At 42.3% G+C, this 25445-nt stretch overlaps 1 protein-coding gene across 6 annotated transcripts in view; it reads right to left on the reverse strand.

The window, feature by feature from the left end:
- The window catches only part of NYAP2 (neuronal tyrosine-phosphorylated phosphoinositide-3-kinase adaptor 2), a 180881-nt gene that overhangs the window by 62085 nt on the left and 93351 nt on the right, over positions 1 to 25445 (reverse strand). For all 6 annotated transcript variants that reach the window (XM_073359901.1, XM_073359902.1, XM_073359900.1 and 3 more), the window contains one exon: positions 5140 to 6237. In XM_073359901.1, the coding sequence (XP_073216002.1) occupies positions 5140 to 6237 (1098 nt within the window). The remainder of the gene's footprint in view (positions 1 to 5139; positions 6238 to 25445) is intronic.

A 25445-nucleotide genomic window follows, 5' to 3' on the forward strand; every position in this document is an offset into this window, starting at 1 on the left:
CTTCTGACTTTGGAGTTTTAGCCCGAAAGAGGAGTTTTAGCAGACTTTCTATTGCTATTGCACTATCTTCAGATGTATAATTGAGGTCTGTTTCAGGCAGAGATTTGGGAACATAAATGATTTTTGACCTTAGGTTGACGTAATTCCTGCAGTTTTCTTTTATGGGTAGATACCAACATTCTGCAGCCCTTCCAGATAAATGGATTGAATGGAGTGTTATGCATGCAGGATGACTGCAGAATGCAGTCCAAGCAAATAGCAGATACATACCTGCCAAAATGTTCAAACCTAGGTGCCTACACTTAGTCTCCCTGTTGAGGTATCTAAATAAAAACTCTGAAATGATTTTAAAAGGTGCTGAACTGGCACTCCAGTTGGTTTCAGTGGAACGTTTGAGTGCACAGCAGTTTTCAAATTCATCACATCTAATTAGGTGCCTAATTATAGCTTTAGAACCCTCTCTTTAGGTACCCAAGTTTGAAAATTTTGGCCACAATGTAGCTACTAACATAAAAATCCCAATGAATGGCCAAATTCATTCCTGGTATAAGCAGACAACTCCACTAGGTTATGTTTTGCTCTTAAAATTAATAGAAACTGAGCATCCAAATCTCTTTAGAAATTTTGAAAATCCCACCGCAAATTTAAAAAAGTTACCCTTTAGCTAACTAAATTTATCCCTTAAGTAACTTATTTCTAAACCTAAAAACTAAATAGAGGGTATCTTCAATTGCTATAAATAGTGATGGGGTTATACAGTTTAATTGTAAATATAGAAATATTAGATTATATATAAATATATTTGTCATAAAATCAGGAATAAAAATTATAATCCCAAATCAGAGATTTTACAGTAATTTAAACTGAAGGCCTTAATAAAATGTGAAGGCTTTAGCAGTTAGATTTAAAGGTGGCTAAGGGAGCAATTCAAAGATTTCAAATATCTTTTAAAAAAATAAAAGTACTACAGTTTTACAAAAGATTTATAAAAGACACATACTATATAGATTTTCTGTAGTAAAATCCACCATTTAAGCAGACGTCTCTATTTCTCAAACTAGTTTTGAACTATTTTGAAACCATTTTGAATCACATTGCTAAATATATTTTTCTTATTCCTGCCAAGAGTTTCATGATTTTTAAATGTCTTTATACATACGCACACAGATACACACACGCGCACACACACGCGTGGTACTTTTGACGTTTGGGTTTTATCAGGGATGGAAGTGGATGCGTATGGTAATAAAGGGATGAACAGCTTTCATTGAGGACTTTGAGAAATACTAAGCTGTACCCACTGCACTGTAAACTCAGGGTTCAAACTCAGGCTTAAGCCTAACCCCCCCCTTCAGTCTATGCACAAATTGCACTAAGCCAGGGCTCAGACACAGGGTCCCAAGGCTCCAAGGGAGTGGATGGTCCAAGCCTGAGTCTAGCTGGGACCCAGGATTCAAGCCCTATTGTTTTGCAGTGTAACTGCAGCCCCACAGGAAGCATGCTCTGTGAGTCTGTCAAAAGTACCCCACAATCCCTTGGGCTGACTTTCTTTGTCCTCTGAACAGGCAGTTTTGGTGAACAGTCAAGTTTTCCCACACTGCACCATGAACAAAGGGTTAGAGTGGCCACATTTGGGAAGGGTGCTAGAAAGTCCAGGATACGGGTGTTTGAATTTGGGCCTGCATAATGCATTGTAGATGCTGGAGCCCCAGGTTTGGACCCAGGGTTCAACAATTCCTAACTTGGGGTTACAAATGAGTGTAGATGTTCAAGCCCTAGGTTAACAAACCCAGGGTCTGCCAACTCAAGTTCTATTAGCTCTGGGCTGACATTGCAGTCTGGACATATCCTAAGAGACCTGGGAGGCTAATGAGAGTCAGAGCTCATCAGCACTGCAGTGACCACTGCAGCCAACTATAGGACCACTCCAGCCAATTTTCAGTGAGCACTTTTATGCCTACAAAGGAGGCTCCTTCCTCTTCTAAAGCTAAAATAAAACCCAACAGTTCAGAAAGATAGCCTCTTACCATTTCCCTAGGCAACACTACTATGATGCACAGCAGCCTCCCCTTTGGCTGATCTGCTGCAGTGGATCATGGGAGATGCAGTTTAGCTGGGGATTCCAGAGCATAGAGCAAAAGGGACCAGAAGCATCTAAACTACACCCCTGCAGCACTTCAGGCAGACGCAGCTTAATGTTGAGCCTACTTGAAATGAAATGAAACTTTTCAACATTTCCAAATTCAGCTGGAGTGGCAACCATGTAGCTGAGTCGACTTTGCTCCATAATTGCTACAGTACATTCCTACTACGCCCAATTTGAATCCAAAATCCTGTATCATGCAGTTTTTAAAACTTACATTTAGCAGTGAGTACTTCAAACAAGTCACAGAGGGCCAAATTGCGTAGGCTTCAATAAGAATCTTGCCTGAGATGTGCCAAGAATAAATATATATATTTTTTCAAACTACACATTGATTAGTTTCTGAGCTCTTATTTCATAAGATGGACACAACTTTCTCTTTTTTTTCTACTTCCATCTGGTTTCCAGAAACTCGTTCAGACTAAATTACATTAAGCTTGCAAAAAGAAAAAAGGGCCAGTGCTGGTTTGCCATATATTACATTTGCTCTTCTCTTGTTCAAATAAATGTTGAGTATTACATCCTGATTCAAAATAGTGTGACAGCCTCAGGCTTTCTGCATGATTTGTATGAGTAAAATTTCTTAAATACACCTGGAGACAAGTTTAGTCTACATTGTCTTCCACTGTGTGTTATTATATACCACAAAATGTGACAAGCTTGGTCACAAGCTTTCAAACTCCACAATTTACTCTAATTGTGTTATCGTGGATCTCTCTCTTTTTTTTCCCCCCTTTTTTTTTTGTAGAATTACATGAGAGATATTGCTCATCTCATACTTGGTTACAAGTCATCCTACAGTGATTTCTATTGCTATAATATCTGAGCACAAACCCTGTTCTTGCTTATTGTGGTAATCCCAGGAGATTAAATCATACTGTAAATACCACATGAAGTAAAGCAGGATTAGACTGACAGTCTGTTTACTTCCCCTACACAGCAGCACTCCAGAGTCTTTTGCTGTTAGCTTCACTACATAACATGGATGGTTTGTCCTTAAAGGAACCAAATTTGGCTTCTCTAATTCCTCTTCTCTCTCACTGCTAATGGCCAATAACAGGCACTTTCTCTCCCCTTGGAAGAGCAAACAAAATATTCCTAGGGCAGCCAGTAAGAAAGCTGCTTCTTGTGGAGATCTCAAGGGCAGGATCTACTTTAAATTCATATCTGAAATTCTCCTTGATAGTCTACAGTTAATTTCAGTCAAGTGGACTATAGAAAACTTTTTTGGGGGGGGTCATCCAGGGGTGCTGGAACAATTTGTATAGTGGGAGTAATGAGAGCCATCGAACCAAACTGTAAACCCTGTATGTAATAGAAACCACTTCAAACCAGGGGGTGCTGCAGCACCCCCATCCCCGCACCCCTAGTTCCAGCACCTATGGCGTCATCTGTGAAATGGCAGCATAAAGAGATCCTGAAATTTCAGCATTTGGAACTAATGACACATTCACTGTGGGAATTTCTCAGGGTTCTAAGGCCAGCTCTCTTATGCACACTGACAAAGAAAGAACCTTAGAATGTATTCATTCTCTGGATGGTGCTGGATTTTTGTTTGCTTATTAACAAACAATAATGTTTATTGCCAGTTTTACTCCTCCACTGTTTCTCTACCACTTCACTTTAATTATTCCTAAATGTTGTAACATACTCCATATTTGTCCCCTATTACAAGAACCTTCTCATTCTAGACCCAAATTTGTTTCCATCCCACACACAAACCTGGTGTTATTGTATTTTTATTACTGTAATTATTTGTGGCAAAACTACTGAATCATGGAACTAAGCTTTCATACAATGCATTTATGTCTGCAGGCTGACAAACTATTGTAGGTGGATCAGGCTAATTTCTGCACTGACTTATACTCTGTGTATCCTACTGAGCCTAATTCCCTTCTCACTGCCACGGTTTTAAATCCATAGGCTTCAAAGGAGTTACTCCTGATGTACACTCATATACATGAGAAGAGACTTGGTCCCAAGGGGAGGTGTAAAACTGCTGTCAGCAACAGAAGAATCAAGTGCTGACTTCAGGGGGATACACAGATTATAAAGCAGTTCAGAAAATGACCCATCTCTCTATAAAACGTTGGTAGCCTGAAGACATCCTAACCACCATCACTTATTAGGATGAAAGCCAGCACAGAATTTGGAACTTTTTTTGTTACATCTCTGCCAAAAAGGTATAATATATGATTAGTACAAACATCCAATAGAGTGCTACAAAATCAGCTATTCTCAAATAAAAGCATTTGAGCTATTCGGGCTTCAAGATATCAAAGTAATAAACTGAGAAATCATATCAAGCTCACTGACTTTACTCATCTATAAAAGCTTAGGGCCAAATTCCACCCTAACCCCTGTCTTTGGTTTCACTGACTTTGAAGGATTTGGGGACATACTAATATCTGTGCCAAGTTTACCCTTATGGATGTTCATCTCTTGCTAACTGCAGTTAGAGTTACACCTTGTGAAGTCTCAGGGTCAGAATGCTGTAAGATGCTGAGCAGCCTCAAAGCTAATGGGAGCTAAGGGTGAGACTATCAGCCAGGAAACAAAGGTGTGGCATTCTTTTGTTGAAAACAACTAGGACATTTATCATCATGTTATAACATTATTTAAGTATTTATGGGCCTGAGTCCATGAGGTATAAATTCCATGTGAGTTCAGGGCACTTCAATGGCATTGGACAGAACTCGGCACCACAACAGAAACCTTTAAAACCTTTCAGGGATCGGGCCTTAAATCTCTTACAGTTCTCTTTTGCAAGCCTTCATAACACAGGACAAATAGCTTTGAAACCTTGATATATAAAATAAAAACATGAAATATAAAAGCAGTTTTCATCGGTAATCAACTTTCCTCTGGAATGGAATAGGCATATATAATTCATGTTGCTGAGTTATGTGGTTATTTGCACAGTTCTGATTTAATAAAATATGACAAGAGTTATAATGCTGTAAATGAGACAGTTAAACAGTGTATTGAAAACTTACTCTCTGCAGGCTCTTTAGATCTTCTGCCACTGGACGACTTCCTCAGTAAACTTCGTCCTGAGGTAAAGAGGCTGGTTAATTCCTCTAAAGGACTGGTTGGTGTTCTAGAACGTGAACCACTCTGTGATGATGACCCGTAGGTATTGACCGAGGCATTTACCATCTTTCCCCCTTCCTGCAACGTGTTTCTGGCTGTAGAATGAGGCACTGATGGAGAACTTCTTGAGAGACTTCCTGAATGTACAGAGTCATAAGGTGGAGGTCTTTTGAGGCTTAAGGGGGTAAGAGACCTACCCATACTGACAGGAGAAGGTGAGGCAGAGTGACTTTTAGGGTAGCCATGTGGAGACTGTGTTCTGTATAAGGTAGAAGGATGAGGAGGTGAGGAGGAGTGCCCAGGAGTGGTAGTTCCATGAGATACTGTCTGGTCTTTCTCCGGTTTTTGATGGCCCAGTGTATGAGGTGGCAGTGAAGATGGAGAAGCTCCAACTTGTTGTTTGATGTAAGACACATTTTCTAATACAGGAAGCTTTGTGACTTCCAGTGGAGTTAGAGGAGACTCATCAGAATTTGGGGAACACTGCACTGGTGCTGGCGGAAACACCAGTAGTGGAGGTCTATGAGAAAGTAGATTTGGAAATGGTGGGGGGATATCACAAAGCAAGCCCTTGGGAGTAGATGGCACTGAGGACTTGGTGAATTCTAGGTCAGGCACTGTGGGAGTAGCACACTGAGAAGAACAACTGTGATGGTCATATTCACATGAACACTTTGAATCTTGGCCTACATCATCAAATATAGGGTATTTCATCTCCTCATAGACTGCTTCACTTTGGTCATCCTCATCTTTTTTGAAGTCTCTTAGTATATTCCCAACCATTTCAATATAAACAGGCTCTTCTTCTTCTGTGTCTGGGGCAGGACTGCTGACTTGCAATAAAGAGGCATCCCTAGTGAGTGTTGTCTTCATGGGGCCATGCTTTTTGATGTACGTTTCATCAAAAGATGTGCTTAGCTGAGTGTTTGGATTTCGTTTAGGCTTAGGAGGAGGGATCTTCTTGGTATATTCATCACTGTGGGGTCTTGGTTTGGCCGATGCTGAAAACAGAATGTAATATAAATTCATCAAAAATATTTAAACTTCTTTGGACACAGAATTTCTTACAATGTTATCATTCTAGAATGGATTTCTGGGGCCTGATTCACTTAGCAATACTCCAGTTATTCTAGTGCAACCCAACTGAAAATAATGGCCCATTCAAAACATGCCCTTCCCTTTCCCAACCCTGCTACGGTGTGCCACAATTATACTCTTAGTGAGCACTTCTTCCTCTCACAAAGGTTGCCCTCTCTCAGGAACTTTGGACAGGGCACTTTTCACATTTAAATATTACTCTGCTGAAATATCACTATAGTTTATGAAAACCCTGGAGAGACAACAGTTGTACCTAGGAATGTACTTCTTATGAACATGAAAGAATCTTTAAGACCCCAGACAATCACACTGGAGTGACAGAGGCATAACACTAGAGTAACACAATGATGAATCAAGACTCTTATATTTATGAGACCATTCTGTAGAGGGCATAACAAGTGCATGTTTCGTCCCACTGATGAAGTATATTTGTACTTACTGCGATGTAAGTACTGTAATACTTATCTTCAAAATCATTCTAATGACTCATTTAGATTCCATGTTGTGAGATGCCAAGAGTTCAATGGAAGCTGAAGGGACTCAGCATCTCAAATGATTTGAACCTTTTGAGTAGTTTAAATCTGGAAACAATTCATAAATCTGTTTTTGAAATTACAAGTTGAAATATTACAATGAAATTCATTTGATATGAAAGGTCAAAGATTTAATAGCAACTGTCCTCTACAGATACAACAAGAAACATACACATGAAAATTACATGTAGGTCTCTCTGTATAAATATCTCATTAAAGGTTGGGGTTAAGTCAGTTTATCCTCTTAAATGGACTTAACCAACTCACCTGCAAAAAAATCAGCAAGAATCCTAGCCCTTACCTCTATTCTTGTAGAATAAATATCTCCCCTATGTTGAAAACCCTGACACCTTATTGATGTATCCCACAGCTCTAAATGTCCTAAATCATAGCTCAGTTTAACATGCCAATCTTCCAGAATTTTACTGTATTTCTCTGTGATACTGTCAACTCTACACTTAGAGAATTTTCCAAGTACCTTCTGCTGACCCCTCAGAAAAACATCTAGTGAGTTTCTAACTTTAAATCAACCAGGCAGCACTTGTGGACTTAAAGGACCCCTTCTAGAAGCTCAGCCTCAAATGCACTACTAAAGTCAGCAACAGTACATTGTTCTGCCAGCTGGAAGACCATATTTTGACAGTCTACTTATGATCCCAGCTCTAGGGTAGGAGAGGCTAGCATAATGGCCTGTGTTTGAACTATCTTGTTTATGGGGGAAGGATTCTAGCATATTATTATCGCTATTTTGTCATACTTGTGCTTTGTTACATAAGACACCATTACTGCTCACTGCTAAGACATATGCCCCGTCATAGAATATCGGGGTTGGAGGAGACCTCAGGATGTCATCTAGTCCAACCCTCTAACCCCCTAACGGAAGCTGTGGTAATAAAGGTTCAAGTTAAATAGACTGCTAGTTCTGTTTAAGAATAAGTAGACTTGGGTTTATATTGAGTGTTGAGACCACATTCAAGCCAGTAGTATCTGGATAAGTATAATGGGTAAAAAGGATTTCTTCTGAGAGGAAGGGACGAAATAGGAACTTAACCAGATTTTCAAACCCATAAAAGTTGTACTACAATGTATTCAAATGTGTCAGGAGTAAAATTTACAGAAGGGCCTAAATGAATTATGCCTGGTTTACACATAAAATTTAGGTCAACATATCTACCTTGGTCAGCGGTGTGAAAAATCCACATTGCTGACCAATGTTGCCATACCAACCTAAACCCCAATGTCAACACAGCTAGATCAAATGCAAGAATGCTTCACTGACCTAACTACTATGATGCAGGGAGATAGTATCCCTTTCTGTTTCTGTAGGCTGCGTCTACACTGTGGGGTTATGCTAGCCTACCTACATGCCAGGATAATTCCTATAATGTAGGCCAGTGGTTCCCAAACTTGTTCTGCCACTTGTGCGGGGAAACCCCCTGGTGGGCTGGGCCAGTTTGTTTACCTGCCGCATCCGCAGGTTCGGCCGATCGCGGCCTGGCTGCGGTTCGCTGCTCCAGGCCAATGGGAGCTGCTGGAAGCGGCGCAGGCTGAGGGACGTACTGGCCGCCGCTTCCAGCAGCTCCCATTGGCCTGGAGCAGCGAACCGTGGCCACTGGGAGCCGTGATCGGCCGAACCTGTGGATGCGGCAGGTAAACAAACTGGCCTGGACCACCAGGGGCTTTCCCTGCACAAGCGGCGGAACAAGTTTGGGAACCACTGGTGTAGGCATTCAGTTAGGAGGCTAAATCTCATTTCCAAAAGTCTCTTAGGGCAAGTCTCCACAGGGACACTCAAGAAAGTTATGCTGAATTCATTAAAGGTGTGAATGTAAAGTGCATCAGTTAAAGTGCATTGGCCCTTGTGTGAATGCTCTCATTCAGAAGTAAAGTGGCATAGTTCAGTTTAGCTTACTCACTAGAAGGGGGCAACCTGGGAGGCACACAGAGCCCCTGGCATAAAGATGGGCATGGAGTTGTGTAGGGAGCCCCTGAACAGAGGGGAATGGGAGGGTGGCAAATGGGGAATGTGAGTGGGGTGAATGGAGGAATGCAAAGAGCCCTGGTGGGTACAGCAAGATGACCCTCATGTTAGCATAGAGGAGAATACAGACACTGGATAACATTTTCAGAGGTAACTTAGGTTTGGTCTACACTTCAAATTTATTCAACCACACCTATATCAATTGGGGTGTGAAAAACCACACCCCTGATGGAATGCTTCAGTCAGCATAGCTACTGTCATTCAGGGAGGTGGTGTAGGCCAGATCTATACCAGAGGGCTGGCTGACAGATATGCTGACATAAGCTCCGTAGTGTAGTAGCCAGAGGCCAGGTCTGCACTGAAAAGTGAGGTCGACTCAGCTATGTTGCTCAGGGGGGTGAAAAATCCACACCCCAAGCAATGTAATGAAGCTGACCTAGCCCCTGATGTAGACAGCACTAGGTTGATGGAAGAATTCTTACATTGACCTAGCTACCAGCTCTCAGGGAGGTAGATTAACTACAACGATGGGAGAAGCCCTTCTGCCACTGCAGTGAGTGTCTACACTGAAGCGCTACAGTGGTGCAGCCAAACCCTTAGGAACTTGGAGCCTGACTCTGTAAGACTCCTGAAGGCATGGCTACACAGGGACACTCAGGAAGGTTATGCTAAATTAACTCAAGGTGTGAATTTAAAGTACATTATACTCATGTGCCAATGCTCTCATTCACCAGTAAAGTGGCCTCAGTTAGATTTAATTTAATTCACTTGTGTTCCCTCCCTCTCCTATTATCCCCCATACCACTGTCTGTCTACACTCCCCACCCATCCACATATTCTTCTCCCTCATACCACGATCCCCAGTCTCCCCATCCATCCTTTCCCCCCTTTCACTCTTCCTCACCATGGCAGCTTTGAGTACCCCCACATTCCCTCTTCTGCCACATGGCTGGAGCTATTTGTCCCCCATGTTGTCCTTCCCCCCATACCTGTGTCCCCTATTCTCTCTGCCAGAGGTGCTGTGTGGTCCCCCACAGATGGGAGGATGGGCAGAGCTGAGATGGAATGCTGAAAGTTGCTAATGCAACCCATTCTAGACAATTGCAAAGGTGCTTGAAGCTCCTGGGTCTGCTAACCAGTTGCAAGGGACTCTGTGTGTCCCTAATTTCCCTCCTATCATTTTTCCAATTTTCACCAAAATCATTGGGTTCTTTCTGCCATTGATGCATAGAACTTTCCCTGCAATTTTGGAATTGATCCGATGTGGCATACAAAAGTTTTCACAATACAGACAAATAGACTGAGCTGGCCAGAAAACAAAATTTCACATCTGTAAAAATGTTTGAATTTTTGGAACTTAATAACCCAAATTGGGACAAAGAGCTGAAACGTCCAAGGTTTTTTTCAATATTTTGAAATCCTGCAATATTTTGTTTTGGAAACACTGAAACAGGGATTCAGATGGAACGCTCCCTGTGTTCAGTAGCGACGGCAGGTTAGTAAGGAGAGAGTGTTCAGTAGACAGTTTATCAAAATATAACCGTTTCCACAAAACTTTACTATTTGACAAACCTGTAAATTGTGACCAAACAATGTTTGGTTTAATTTTCCAACCAGCTCTAAGACAGAAAAAGAGGAATTCCATTGAGTTGTGGGGAAGGCCTTGCTTCTCTTTAAGACATTCTCTCTCACACACACACACAAAACTACAGTGACATGCAGGCTTTTTGCAACTGGCACATGATGCTCTTATCAACAGAAAGGTCAGCTGACCCAACCCTGCTGTATAGGGTGGAAGATAAATACCTATGGAGTGATTTTTTTCCTTCACAGTTATTTTATTTTTTCTCTACCATAGTTTAAATAAGTTAAGCAGGGTTTTTTTAGTAGTAGATTAGCAACACATAATTTAGATGCTTTCCCCCATCCCCAGCAATCTGTAGGACTTTAAATATTTTATAAAATGTTGTTTTTTTGTAAATTTAGGAACCTACTATATATTACTTTTACCAGGAATATGTGGTATTATAAGACACAAGAGAAACTAGCCAAATAAACTGGTGTGGGGGGGGGGGGAACGGGACGGGACAGCAGAGGCCTCTGAGTAAGAAAGGGAGCAGGGAAGCTACTACGCACCTACATGGGGTGCCGTGTACTCTCATTCAATGTCAATGAAGTCAGACTTCATTGCAACTGAATGAGAGTATACTGTACCCCATATAGGTGTCAAACTGAAACAACACCATATAGGTGTCAAACTGAAATAACACCATGATGATTCAGGCTTATCATTATTATTAATTATTACTATTATTTTGGAAAGGCTTAGCACACTTCTGTAGCAAGAGATTAACTTTGTGGCAAAACCCACTGCTGCAGAATCATGAAATACCTATTTATAGACGACCACTCAAAGAATTGTAGACGGAACACAAGAATGCTGCAATTAAGAAAACTGTGCAACTGTAATGAAAGGCGCAGACAATGTGTCTGCAAATTTATGTATAACTAACATTTGGCAGTCATAGCTGTACACGAGGAGCTCTGCCAAGGTCCCATAGTTAATGAAAGCAGATTATTTGGCAATCCCTGTGAGCGGAAAGGCAGCATTGCCTTAGTACTTGACATTTATCAGGCCGGGAAAGCATTCAGCATACCTACTGGGAACACAATCTCCTATGAAAAGCAGCTATGGCTGACACATTGGTGATACACACACACTGCAGGGTTGTCTGCTATAAGCATGGAATAATTAAATGCTTTTCAACATGGATTACTATGCCACTGGTCACTTGTTCTTACTAACCTGCCATCGCTACCTTGCTACTATTACTACTTCTAAGCACTAAACGCCTGATCTGAAGCTCACTGACAGCAATGAAAAGACTCTCATACGCTTCAGTGGGCTTTGGATCAGGTCTTCATATCATGCTGTTAAGAGTCTTATTTTGACAGGAGCTGAGCACCCACAAGTCTCACTGAAGTCAATGGGAGTGGTGGCTGCTCAGCACCTCAGCCTGTTGGGACCGTCTCTAAACATTCCAGCATTTATTCATCTTCACATCTTCTACTGTGGCAAAGTGGGAATTTTCTGAAATATTTTTATGAATCTTAAAGCATGCCTCAGTTTCCATCTGAACATGGCATTGCTAACTGATCATCAGTTGGCAAGAGCAAACAGGACAAATGCCCAGTTTTGCAAAAAAGTGGGGTCAGGATGTGGAGGAACATTTGGGAGGAGGGGGCAAATGGCAGTGACAGCTCTGTGCGGGAGGGCGGGCTCGGGAGAGTGGCTCTGCCTGGGCCAGCCACACACAGGTGGGTGGCAGGGGATCTTGGGTCAGCCCTGCATGCAGGGAATAGTGGGGGGCCTCAGGCCAGCCCCACTCGGGGAGGGCTGGGAGGGCTTCATGCCAGCCCCATGCAGTGTATTCCGTTTTCGCTCCAGCAAGACAAAGAGATGCCACAATGACTGAACAATCAACACCCAACTGCATGAAACTCCAGCTGGGAGGACTTGGGAACTGAACTGAAAAACAAGGTGTCAGGTGACTGGAAGAAGGAGGCTTTTTGGAGGGACTCAGGAGCCCAGACTGGAGGAAACAAAGAGAGAGGGAGCCAGAGATGGAGTCCCTCACAGCTTGGCTGGCCTATCAGGGCACTGTTTGACCAAGATGGGCTATGTGGCTTAAGAGAGGGATTGCTGGTGCCAACTGCCCAGTCTTGGAGGCCACGGGCCTGCCCTGTGGAACTTGGGGCCTGGCACACTAGAGGGGTCACTCCCAGGAGACTGGTGACAGGCTGGGGCATAGACCAGACCCCGTGACTCCATGACAGTTTCATCCTGCGTTCCTCTGATTTTTTCATAGATACCTAGAATTTAAAGCCTTTCTTGTGTGACCTCCTATATATCACAGGCCCTTACATTTTGCCCAGTTACTACTGGATTGAGACCAATAACTTGTGTTTGGCTAAAACATATCTTTCAGAAAAGCATCCAGTCTTGATCTGAAGATATCAAAAGATGGAGAATCCACCTCTTCCCTTGGCAGTTTGTTATAATGGCTAATCACCCTCAGTAATAAAAATCTGTGCCTTATTTCCAATTTGAATTTGTCTGGCTTCAGCTTTCAGCAATTGGCTCTTGTTATGCCTGTCCTTAGGATTACAGTTATAGATTCCAGTAGATTACAAAGCCCTTTAGCACCCAGGATTCTCCCCGTGAAGATATTTATACACTAATTAAGTCACCTCTCAATCTTTTTTTGGTAAACTAAACAGATTGCGATCTTTAAGTTTTGCCCTCTCCAGCCCTTGAATTATTTTTGTGGCTCTTTTGTGCACCCACTCCAATTTTCCCATCACCATTTTTTAAAATGTGGACACCAGAACTAGATGCAGTATTCTAGTGCTGGTCTCACCACTGCCATATAGTAAAAATCACTTCCCTATTCCTACTCACTACTTCCCTGTTTAAACTTCCAAGGATCGCGTTAGTCCTTTTTACCATAGCATCACATTGGGAGCTCATGTTGAGTTGCTTGTCCACTATGACCCCTAGATCCTTTCCAGAGTCACTGCTTTCCAGGATACTGTCACCCCAACTTGTAAGCATGGCCTGTGCACCTTGTTCCTGGATGGATGATTTGTATTGGATGTATTAAAATGAAATTTTGGTATATTAAGGTTTAGAAAAAATTATTTACTAGGACTTTGTGGAGAACAGAAATTCTGTGTCATGAAGGATTTTGAGATTTCAAAATTTGTTTTCATTCCAATTAGAAACAAAACCCCAAACTTTGGAAATTCTCTTTGAAAGAACATTCAGGAGAAAAATTCTTTCAGGCCAATAAAAATATTTTGTTTTGATAAAAATCAAAACATTTCATTTTGATTTTGACTTCTTCATATTATTACAAAATTTTTAAAAAAAATCAAGATAAGTCATCTTGAAAGGAAAAAACCAAAGTTTTTCACTTCTGAAAAATGTTAAAATGGAGCATTTCAACATTGTTGGAACTTTCCCCCCTTTTGTTCTCTGAAACAAAATTTTGGCAACATTGACATGATTTTATTTAGCATTTTGATTTTGTTGGAATTGCATTTTCCATCAGAAAATGATTCTAGGAATGGTCTTCTGCCCAACTGTATTGCTTACAGTTAAAAATACTTGAGAAACTGCAAAAACAGAATAGTTTTAGACTATCTGAAGCTACTATTCCTGGTTATAACAGGATTACGAGAAACAATTTTGAGATTGAAGATTGAGTATTCAGTGTCTGGACTGTGTACTGTGATTGGTTTGTAATCACAAGCATCACACTATCACAAGCATCACACTATCATTTGCACAGCTAGTTGAAAAGGAAATACAACTTTGGTACTTTGCTACCAGCATCGGAAAGACCAAAATACAGCAGAATCAGCATGATCCAACTGTCTTTGATATCAGCTATGGAGATTTTTTGCAGTCTTCTGCTTGCCATGGGTCCAATCTCCACAGGGGTTCACATGGAAGAAGGCAGAGGGCAGTGAATGTGTGAATTGCATAGATTCACTGGCCCACAAAGTTACATGAGGGGATTTATACTGCACAACCAGTATTCCTGCTCACACTGGTTTCCTGCTCAACCTGTTTTCCTGCTCCATGTCTCAGACGTGGAGCAGCTCCAACCCAAGCAAGAGCCGGCTGGGACTAAGGATTCCATCCCTCTGTGCAAGGTGCACAGACCCTTAACGAGCAATGTAAAACTGTGCCTCGTTTTACCAGCATGATTAATTTGTCAATGTTATCTTTAGAGGGAGAGATGAATATATATGGTTACCACGTTCGGGCCTAGGTCGTGCCTGTAAGAATTAGCTCTGTATTGGGGTTGTGCAGAGCTGCCCACCACCCCAGGGGAACCTTAGGTGGTCCATATAGATAAAATGGATACAGTGCTGGTAGGCAGCCTTTGAAAGCCTAGCAGGAACTCTGAACTTGGCTGGGTGAGGGATGGTTTAGGAGTTGCTATAGTGGTTCTACATCATCTGGAGTGTCCCAATTGCTCAAAGGATCCTACAAGATCCTCTTGTAGGATCTTGGATCTCCTAGCTATAGTGCTGCTTTGTCCTGTTGAAACAGCCCAAACCAGTCACAGCTGGAGGATAGGAGCCACTGTGATCAGCTGCTAAACTTTAGAAATAAGCCAGAACTTTAGCGAATCTAAAACTACTTTGATATCAAATCTCCTATATTGAATAGAATTCTACCACCATTATTAATACCTCCAATGACTGAATGAAGAAATATGGCTAATAAACCAAGATATAGAGGCAGCTGTGCTTTAGAAACAAGAAGCTTAAAATAGCCTACTGGCAGCCCTCCTGAATAAGCAGAGTCTGACATTTTTGAAATGAGATATTTGTAGCACAAAGGTTATGCATAGCTTTCAGACATGCCTAAATGATCTGCCTTTCACAGTTAATTTTGGAAATTCAGCCTGCTTCTTGTCATCCTATCCTTCTGAAGTCTTTTTCCTCTTTAAGGAGAGACTGAACTATGAAATCATGTTGTGGCATTTCTTTTCATTATTTGCTCAGTGTATGGAAAAAAGGACAATTTTTTTAATAAAACGAGTTTGTCATTTTCTACTGTGCCTTAGCTGTTTACCAGATTTTGCGACCCACACATAGTCAATGTACTGTGCAGTTCAGCCCACTGCAAGAAGAAAATTAAGTACATGAAACAATTAAACTCCTACCTTTCAATGTTTAAAAGGTGCCACATCAAATGTAATTTTAAAGCAGAATTTCTTTCTAAACAAAAGATTTCCAGTTGCTTAAATTACAAATTTAAAAATTTTCTCCTTAAAAGATTATATTTGCTTAGCAATAGGAATTGCTCAGCCTATATTTGCGTCTTCCTTAGAAAGGACCCACAGAACAAAAGGCTATAGTATTCCTTTCATTAAAACCCTGTAATTACTGAATATCAAACTGTAGGTCACAGATTACTTTCTTCTACTATAACATATACACCATTTAATCAAACAAAATATGCCCCCAAAGCAGCAAATCAATTATACACATATGTAAGTTTAAGCATTTGAGTAGCCCCTATTGACTTCAATGGGATGACTCACCTGGCTAAAGTTACATGTCACTTTAAGTGCATTGCTGAACCAAGATCTGTGTGTCTCTAATTTCATTCATACCATAGATGAATTTGGCGAGTATTCTTCATGAGACAGTATTGAGAAAGCAGCATGCTCCATCGCAGAGGTGGGCAAACTACAGCCTGCGGGTCACATCCGGCCTGCGGGACCCTCCTGCCCGGGCCCTGAGCTCCAGGCCCGGCCTGCGAGCCCCTGTCCCCTCTCCTACTGTTCCCCCTCCCCCGCAGACTCAGCTCACTGCTCCGTCAACGCAATGCTCTGGGCGGTAGGGCTGCGAGCTCTTGCCGGGCAGCGCAGCTGCAGAGCCGCGGCCTGACCCAGTGCTCTGTGCTGCACGGTGGCGTGGCTGGCTCCGGCCGGGCGGCACGGCTGCCTGTCCTGGTGCACTGGGCAGCGTGGCTGTAGCACCGCCAGCCATCAGTGGTCCAGGCAGCACAGTAAGGGGGCAAGGGGTGGGAGGGGTTGGATAGAGGGCAGGGGAGTTTGGGAGGGGTGGTCAGGGGGTGGGGGTGTGGATAGGGATCGGGATGGTCAGAGGACGGGGAACAGGGGGGTTGAATGGGGGCAGGGATCCCTGGGGGGCAGTGAGGAAGGAGAGGGGGTGTTGAATGGGGTGGCAGGGGGCAGTCAGGGGCAGGGGTTCCAGGGGCAGTCAGGGGACAGGGAGTGGTGGATGGGGCAGGGGTCCCGGAGGGGGGGGGGGTCATCATGGGGTGAGAAGCGGGGGTGGGGGTCAGATAGAGGGCAGGGGCCACGTCACGCCTTGCTGTCTGGGGAGGCACAGCCTCCCCTAACCAGCCCTCCATACAATTTCGGAAACCCGATGTGGACCTCAGGCCAAATAGTTTGCCCACTCCTGCTCCAGTGCACTGGACTGGCACTCAGGAGACCTGTGTTAAATTTCCAGCTCTGTCACTGACCAGCTGTGTGACCTTGGGCAAGTCATTTCGTTTTTCCATGCCTCTGTTTCCCCTTATACCCTTTGTCTATTTATACTGCAAGCTCTTTGGAGCAGGGACTGTTCCTTATTTTGTGTTTATACCATGCCTAGCACAATGGGCCCCAAATTTATTATTGTAACACAAATAGTAAAAAATAAAGAGGCTTGGACAATGTATATTGAACACTCGTTATGTTGAACATCCGTCTTTTCCTCTCTGAGGAACTTGCTATAGCAAAAGTTCTTGATCTGTTAACATCAATAAAACATACAAAGCTGTCTTTCGGCAGATGACATGACCATCCAAAATATCATCTCTGCTTTGGCTTTAACACTAGGGAGCATATCTTTGTCACCAACCAAAGCTGGCTCTCAGAGTATTATTGTCCATGAGGGTTGTTTTTTTTTTGTTTTGTTTTGTTTTTTTTTACACGGACCAGCTTTCAGTTTTCTAAAAACAAGCTAATAAGAAAAAGTACAGAGAGGAAGGGACAACAGATAAAAGAGCACTCAGTGTAAAGGCCCTTCAAGCAGTAGTTGGTTTTGACAGAAATTTAATGTTGCTACAAATACATTCCCCCACCACCAAATAATCTATGTCCCTCCCTTCCTAGCCCTTGTGTGGGTGGTTAAAGAATGACTCAAGCACAGCCAAGTGAGGGGACTGAAAGATCGCTTCATAAAATACCACTCTGATGTCAATTAAGGTAAATTTACACAGCTTGTGGCAGCAAGCTCCCAAGCCTGCATCAACAGACTCAGGTTTGTGCTACAGCACTTAAAACCGCTGTGTAGATGTTGTGGCTGGTCAGGAGCTAGAGCTCTCAGTTATGGTGATGGGTTTCAGAGCCCAAGCCCCAACCGGAGGTGCAAATTCAAAGCGTTGCCCACACAGCTATTCTTAGCATGGTAGCGTGAGCCCCATAAGCCCACGTCCGTTGACCTGGGCTCAGAGGCCTGGTGCCGCAGGCTGCCACTGGCTCTGGAGACACACCCTCAGTGGCCTCAGGTGCTTTCAGGCTACATTTAAGGTACATTCTTCTTCAAGAATGTTTACATCCCAGATTTTGGTCATAATTTCTTTCACCTCTTTAAAGCCAAATTCTACTCTCATTTACACTAGTGTAAACCAATTTACTCAAAAGGAGATGATAATCCAGAATTAACAGCAGTATAAAAGAGCAGAATTTGGCCCTTGATAGTAAATTTGAGTCTGCATTTAATCCAACAATTCCTTCAATGTTGCATCAACATATCAAAGACTGGATAAACACCATGGCCTGAAGATATGCCTCTGTCAGGTTGGGCCTTAGAGCTTTCTGTGCTGGAGGGGACACTCCTCCTATACTCAAGGCCTAGGAGCATCAGACCTACAGGCTGTCTTCTCCTTTCAACCATACTAGACCTCTACTTCTCTGTGCATTTCTCTGGCATAATGAGCTGCATTAATTAACCTCTCTCACAATGAAGAATTTACAAAAGACTCCCAGAATATTATAAAATAACTGATTCCCCTCTCAACTACAGACCTTGTACCTCTAAATTTGAGTTGCATATCCTAGATCCCTTCAAGACTGAGTAACTGACCAACCTTAATTGTCCGGAAAACTGAGATAACAGTGAGCAAGCAAATGACAAATAAAAAGTCAATATTTGGGGAACAAATGGAACATTTATGCTGTCAAGCCTTTCTGTACTATTTCATTCCGTGGAGAGCTCTTGTTTTCAGGCAAAGTAATGCCATCAAAGGTGGAAAAAAATCTCATTTTGGTTTAAAACAATTGTGAGTTTGAAGTGGCCTCCTTCTCCAGGAAGGAAATGATGGACCAGGCACAACTGCTGGCAAATAAAAAAGTGGATGTTTAAGAGTCCCTCTATGGGCAGACGTTGCTGATTAATGATTTCGGAAAAAAACCTCTTTGAATATTGCTGCTACATCCAAATATATTCAAAGTATGCTCTATTATTCTGGTGTAAGCCTTGAACAATTCCAGTGTAATGAGTGGAATTATTCCTGATTTATGCCAGCATAATCAAGAGCAGAGTCCACTCCAGTGTCTTCAGAAGATGGTACATCCATAAACTACATCATTCTACAGAATATGCATTAACCTGACTAGGACTAAAGTGATCAGATATGAAAATAGTGCAACTGTACTATAATCTGGAGGACCTCTAGCTATAGATTATATAACCTGTATATAAAATGATCAACAACAAGTATCACTAGATGAATTACATGAAGCATGTGCAAATGAAACTACTGAACCATGCTCAGAAAGAAATCAATTTACAAAACATATGTGCTTGTTTGTTGTTGGTTTTAGTAACTAGTCTGCTATTGTATTTTAGCAGTGTCTGCCTAAGGCTGACGTTGTACAGTAGCTTAACTGGTTGGAGCATTGAATGAAAAAAATGCCCTCTCATTACATCCACTATGAGAGTATGGAAAAGCATCTACGGAGTAACAAAAGAGTAAAGCAGTTAAATTTGAAATCAGCATGTATTTTCACTGTCACCAGAGACATGAAGCGAAGGGCATTTACTGTTCTACTATAAATTAACTGATATCACTATATTCTCATAGTTACTAGCAAACTAACTGCAATTCATAATGAGAATTAAGAATTTGAAAGAGGCTAACTAAAAACAGCCTTTTTCCCCCCACCGTGACTGAGCTGTGCTAGTGTCATGACCGCCCAGCTCTAGGACAAATGTCCTCCCTATGCTATCTCTTATCTATTTCTGTCTAGCTGGCTATCTCATGCTCATCATCATATTTGCTGAATGTCTTACCAAAATGTCTGTTCTGTGCCGTAGTATTGTCTGCAGCTTTCTATAGGCTATGCAGTTTGCTAAGGCAAGCTTAGTAGAACTTCCACTGGCTCAACAAGGAAAAGGATCCCTTTTCACTCAGCTGAGCATTTTCAAAAGCATCTAAGTGACTTAGGCACCTTGATCCTATTGAAATTCACACTGAGACTGAGTGAACTAGGTCACTTAGACATTTCTGAAAATGGCAGGCTGTTTTTGAACCTTGGTCTCGGACACAGTAAAGCACACAATATACACATGCGCATGTGCAAATTCAGCCTTTGTATAAGTGCAACTCTTCTGACTGCCCATTTACACAAGGCCTCAATTTGGCCCACTGGGTCTTGCCATTGCAAAGAGGATTTTGCAGTGTAGAGAAACTGCAACACTGGGTCTTAGTGTACTCATATAGAACAACCAGTGGACAGCCTCAGCAGTTGGCAAAGATGACAGGCCACTCTTGCATGCAACTACTGGAGTGAGAGAAAAATACAAAATATACAAAGAGTAAATTCCATCTGAGGGACAGTACATTTAGTTCAGTTATTTGACTTGGCCAGGAAAACGCTCCCTATCAGCTCACCTGGTAGTTGGCCAGGGACTCAATGGTGATCATGTGCAAGGGGACACAGGCGTGGAGAATTCATCCACCAGATGGGGGACTCTACCAGTTGTTTATATTCACTCATCTTCCATCTGCTGATGCCATGGTTGATGTCTAATCTATCATTCATTTACACTGTTCAGGATATGCTTGCCAAACTTCCAAAATAACTTCAGCCCATCAAAGGAGGCTGCCAGATTGGCAGATTACGGATTGTAAATTGCAATAAATCACTTCTGGCTGTTGCACGGGTATGGCAGTCCTTAGAAATGTTTCTGCACTTCCTAAACGCTTTCAACTGGTGTCAAAGAACAAGCAGCTTCCAGTAACCCACAGACAGAAGTTCTGTGCTCTTTGTACAAGCCTTTCTCTTGAGGCCTTTGTTAAAAAAAACAAAAAAAAAAAAAAAACACATTGCTGAGGATGAATGACACCTCTGACAGGCTTCTGTGTTGACACCTAGACTTCATCAAGGCGGAATTACAATGAGAGTAGTACAATGCCAATCAAAAGGGCCAGCTGAGTTGCAACAGCAGAAGCATCAGGAAGGAGAATTATACCTACTGACCAAGAGTTCATTTAAAGGAGCTATCCCGTCTCCGTCAAAAGGACACAGGATAACCCCACAGCAACAGATTCTGCAGGTTGTCACTGAGCATTTTCTGGGGTGATTATAATGGTAGTTGAAGTGAACAAAGCATTGTTAGAACAGTTCAGCTGCACTTCACAGGGATCTGCAGCCTGCAGATATAACATCTCTGCAGTCAGGGGCTGAGCAGTTCTCAAATGCTCAGTGTAATCAGTTTTAAGAAAAGACCCTCAAAGCAATTTCACATTTCAGTTCCATCTCCATAGTGGTGGCTCCACCCTCCTCCTCCTTCCCATGACAGGATAAATCGTTGCCATGAATTAAGAGTGGCCAAGTGTGAGTTTTTCTCGGATAAACTTAATTATCTCTCTGATTCTGGCACTCACCATTTTGTAAGTAATTGCTTTCCTTCACTTTAAGGTTCAACTACTACTAAGGTTCAACCCAACTACTATAGGTAGCAAGGGCCTGATTTGGATCTCTCTTATTTACTGGTGTAAATTGGGGCTCTTTAGCTGGTGGTATACTTTTAGACAGTGCTCAACTGGAAGAGGGAGAACCGCACAGAGGGAAAGTTCCCCATGTCTATCTCCACAACAGCTGGAGGAAGGGAGAAGAAAGTTAGCCTGCAGCTGAAAAGAATGTGTTGAAAGTGACTTTCATTTGGGTAGCTGGTTCCTCCTCCTTTCCCTTCCCTGTGGCTGTTCCACAGTGGTTACTGCATCCCCAACCTTACAGTAAAATGCAGCCCCTAGATAAAAGAAGCAGAGGCTCAGGACGTAGACGTGAAAGGTCTCCCTCTCTTCCCCTGGACATATCATGTAGTTTTTTCCTTTCAGTTTGCATTCATAGCAAGACAAAATGCCTGGCTTAAAAGCATGCTGGGGAGAGGTGGCTGGGAAATGGAATTTCAGTTCCACAAAAAATTTTGAGCCTTCAGAAGTTATTATCTTGAACTGTGTCTTAAAATCTAAAAACTCTAAATTTTTCACAGAACTGAAATTTCTCAATATTCCACTTCAGAAACACCAAAACTTTCCAACAGCAAGAATGTTTTGGTGTTTCTGAAATTAAATATATTCCCCAATCTCTGCTCTGGCACTCTAGCGACACCATAAAGGGGGTATAAATTACATTCACGCTCACTCTAAGGCCCCTGTGTATTGCTGAGTGGTGCAAAGAGGCTTTAGTGTACATGAGACTCAGGACCACAGTATTCTCATTTAAAGCTGTTCTTTGCACCAAAATGGTGCGAGCAGGGATTTTTATTAAAGTCTGAGCCTCTTTCATATGAACAGCTCAGAATCTGGGATGCTCAAAGGAGAAAGCAAAACATTGTAAATTGACTGAATTACTGCCAGGCAACCCAACTGATTTCATTTTATTTGATTGAAGTCAATGGGGTAGCCTGGATGTAAATGAAAGCAGAATTTGACCCCACGTGCTCATTACAGAAACAAAGTTCATTGTTATTTTCCCCCTTATCCTTCAACTATCTTTGCTGTTGACACAGCCTTCTTGAAATTGGTTGCACAGCACAAACTCATTTTGAAGGGAACTAGATGGTTTTTTCTCCCTACCTACGTAAAACCCATTAAAAATCCAAACCTCAGATGCTAACGTTATTCACTTAGAACAGACATGAAGGACACAATGTAGAGAAAAACTGGAAAATAGAGTTGGTATGTTTCAGAGGAACAGCCGTGTTAGTCTGTATTCGCAAAAAGAAAAGGAGTACTTGTGGCACCTTAGAGACTAACCAATTTATTTGAGCATGAGCTTTCGTGAGCTACAGCTCACTTCATCAGATGTTTACCGTGGAAACTGCAGCAGACTTTATATACTTTATATAGACTTTATATAGAAATCATGATTTCTGTGTGTATATAAAGTCTGCTGCAGTTTCCACGGTAAACATCTGATGAAGTGAGCTGTAGCTCACGAAAGCTCATGCTCAAATAAATTGGTTAGTCTCTAAGGTGCCACAAGTACTCCTTTTCTTTTTAGAGTTGGTATGTTTCACATAACTGCTCACACTGAAGCCATTGGCATGGTCTTGAATAGGAACAACCCTGCATCTGACATCTGGGACAGATCCATTGAAGACAATGGAGCTATGACAATTTACATTATCTGAAGATGTGTCTCCTGGTGCTTCAGGTCGTAAAATGCCTTGCCCCCACTTCAGGAATCCCACATACTGTGCAGATACCAAGTATGAAGGCTATGGTATTAGCAGATACCAAGTATGAAGGCTTTGCAATGACAGCTACAGCAATGATCCAGCTTCTCTTCTGGCAAGCAAGATTCCACAGATTAAGAAGCTTTGCCTTATAAGGTGCTTCCTGTGAAGCACCAAGTGCCTTCAGCTCCCACTGAATTCAATCAGCCCAATACAGGAACTGCTTCACAGATTTGGGTCCTAAAGCTGTGAGAGGAAAAAGGAAACTAGCTGTTGCACAGTATTTATAACCTGGCTCGTTCTGCTGCTACTGAAAAATGAAGCTCTTATTTAATAAGAACTCAACTATGCCATTTAGGCATAGCCCATAGTAAAGGCTGGTACAGAGCAGCCCCACCACTGAGGCAAACTCAGGTCTCCTAGCACCTCCTATGATTGATTTCACTGTGAGTTGATGGTGCTCAACACCTCGCTTGAGATGCCAAGTATCTTGCAGGATCAGGCTATGATTGCAGGCCAGATTTTGCCACCTTACTTGCATTGGGTAGCATTACTGACATCAACAGGAATATTGGTAATGAGATCTTGAGCAATTTTTGAAAAAATCTCCCTCTTTTGTTATATCTCTATAGACTTCTGTTTCCATAGTAATTGAGAGAGTTTTTTAAAACAAATCAAAACAAACAAACAAAATCCAAATCCTTCCTTATAGTACATTATTGCCAGCAGTGAGAGACTCCAAATACTGGGATTTTCTGTGCCCTTCTTTTTCTGTTCAGAATGTCTTTCTTCATCTATTTACTGCTGCAGTTCCAGAGGTCACTATGCTAGCACCTGATCCTGCACAGCTTTGATCTGGTGATTACTCCTAATTTACACGAGTAATATATAACAATAATACTTATCTCCTTATGCAGCATTTTTCATTAGTAGACGTTAAACTGCTTTATAAAGGAGGGTAGTATCATTATCCCCATTTTACAGATAGCGAAAATGAGGCAGAGAAATGGGACAATATTTGGCCAAGATCAATCAATGGGCCAGTGGCAGAGCCAGAGCCAGACATAGAACCTGGGTCTCCTAAGTCCTGCTTTAGTGCTCTAACCACTAGGCCATTAATTACAAGGGGACTAATTGCTTGCGTGGCGTAAGGGTTTGAATGTAAATAGAATCCTATACTTGCTGTCAAGATCACTCATCTCAGCTTTGAAGACAAACCAAAAAATAATTCAGAGCAATGGATCAATATTTGTGACTTCTGTGTTTGTGTTTTTAAAAGCCCACATGTAAGAACATAAACTAGTTCCATAGGGGTGCTTCGGCTTGAGGTATTGTCATTACTGGCAGCTTTAGAGTAAACTTCATTGTTGTTTCAGTGTTTTCGTGGGGCCTGTGATTCCCTGACTGAGGGACTTGTTGCTGCTGTTGTAGTATTTATTCACCCTAAGTAATAAAACCCAAACATTTCAAAACTTCCATTGTTATAAACACAAATCTAATTCAGTCACACTGTCCCTATGGAGGAGAGAGTTAATCAGATGCGGGCTTTCTGCACTTGGGGCAGAATCAAATTCAGCAAAGAGCAGGACTGATATACAAGCCCAGCTACTGTATTCTCAGGGAAGTGACAATGGGCCAAGTCCTTCCATGGGTGTGGCAGGAAGGAGGATGTTCAGAGCCTTCCTCTTCTTGCAAGGCCCACCTTAGGACAGGAGAGGAAGGATTAGCTTGCAGTTAACGCACTGTAATGAGTCATGTAAGCCCCAGATCCACAAAGGTTCCTAACTTCCGTGGAAGTTAGAACCTAAATACCTTCGCAGCTCTGGGCCTTAGTATCTCTGAAAGCTGCCTCAACCTGCAAAGCAGTGATGGCTATTTCCTTTCTCTCCTGCTTTGTCTGCCCTGTCTATTTAGATTGTAATCTCTCCAAGGCAGGGACTGTGTCTTTTGCTATACAGCGCTTAGCATAATGGGGCCCTGGTCTCAGCAGGGGCCTCTAGATGCTGTTGGAAAATAATAAATAAATACATAAATAAATAAATAAATGATAAAGGGCCAGGTCCAACTGCATTCAAAGGCTGCATCTGCACCGTGAGCTGGGGTGGGATTCCCCGGCTCGTGTACACATTCTCACACTAGCACTGTAGATGGGGTAGCAGAGGTAGCAGCAGCAGAGGCATTGCTGAGCCATGCCGAGTACAGACCAGGACGTTTCAGGCGGGTTTGTACTCAGCATGGCTCAGCCCTGCTTCCGCTCCTGCTACCTGTGCTACTGTGGCTAAGCGGCTATTTATGCTCATGCTGGCTCAAT

This window comes from Lepidochelys kempii, chromosome 9 (genome assembly GCF_965140265.1).
Source record: "Lepidochelys kempii isolate rLepKem1 chromosome 9, rLepKem1.hap2, whole genome shotgun sequence".
Classification (NCBI taxonomy): domain Eukaryota; kingdom Metazoa; phylum Chordata; order Testudines; family Cheloniidae; genus Lepidochelys; species Lepidochelys kempii.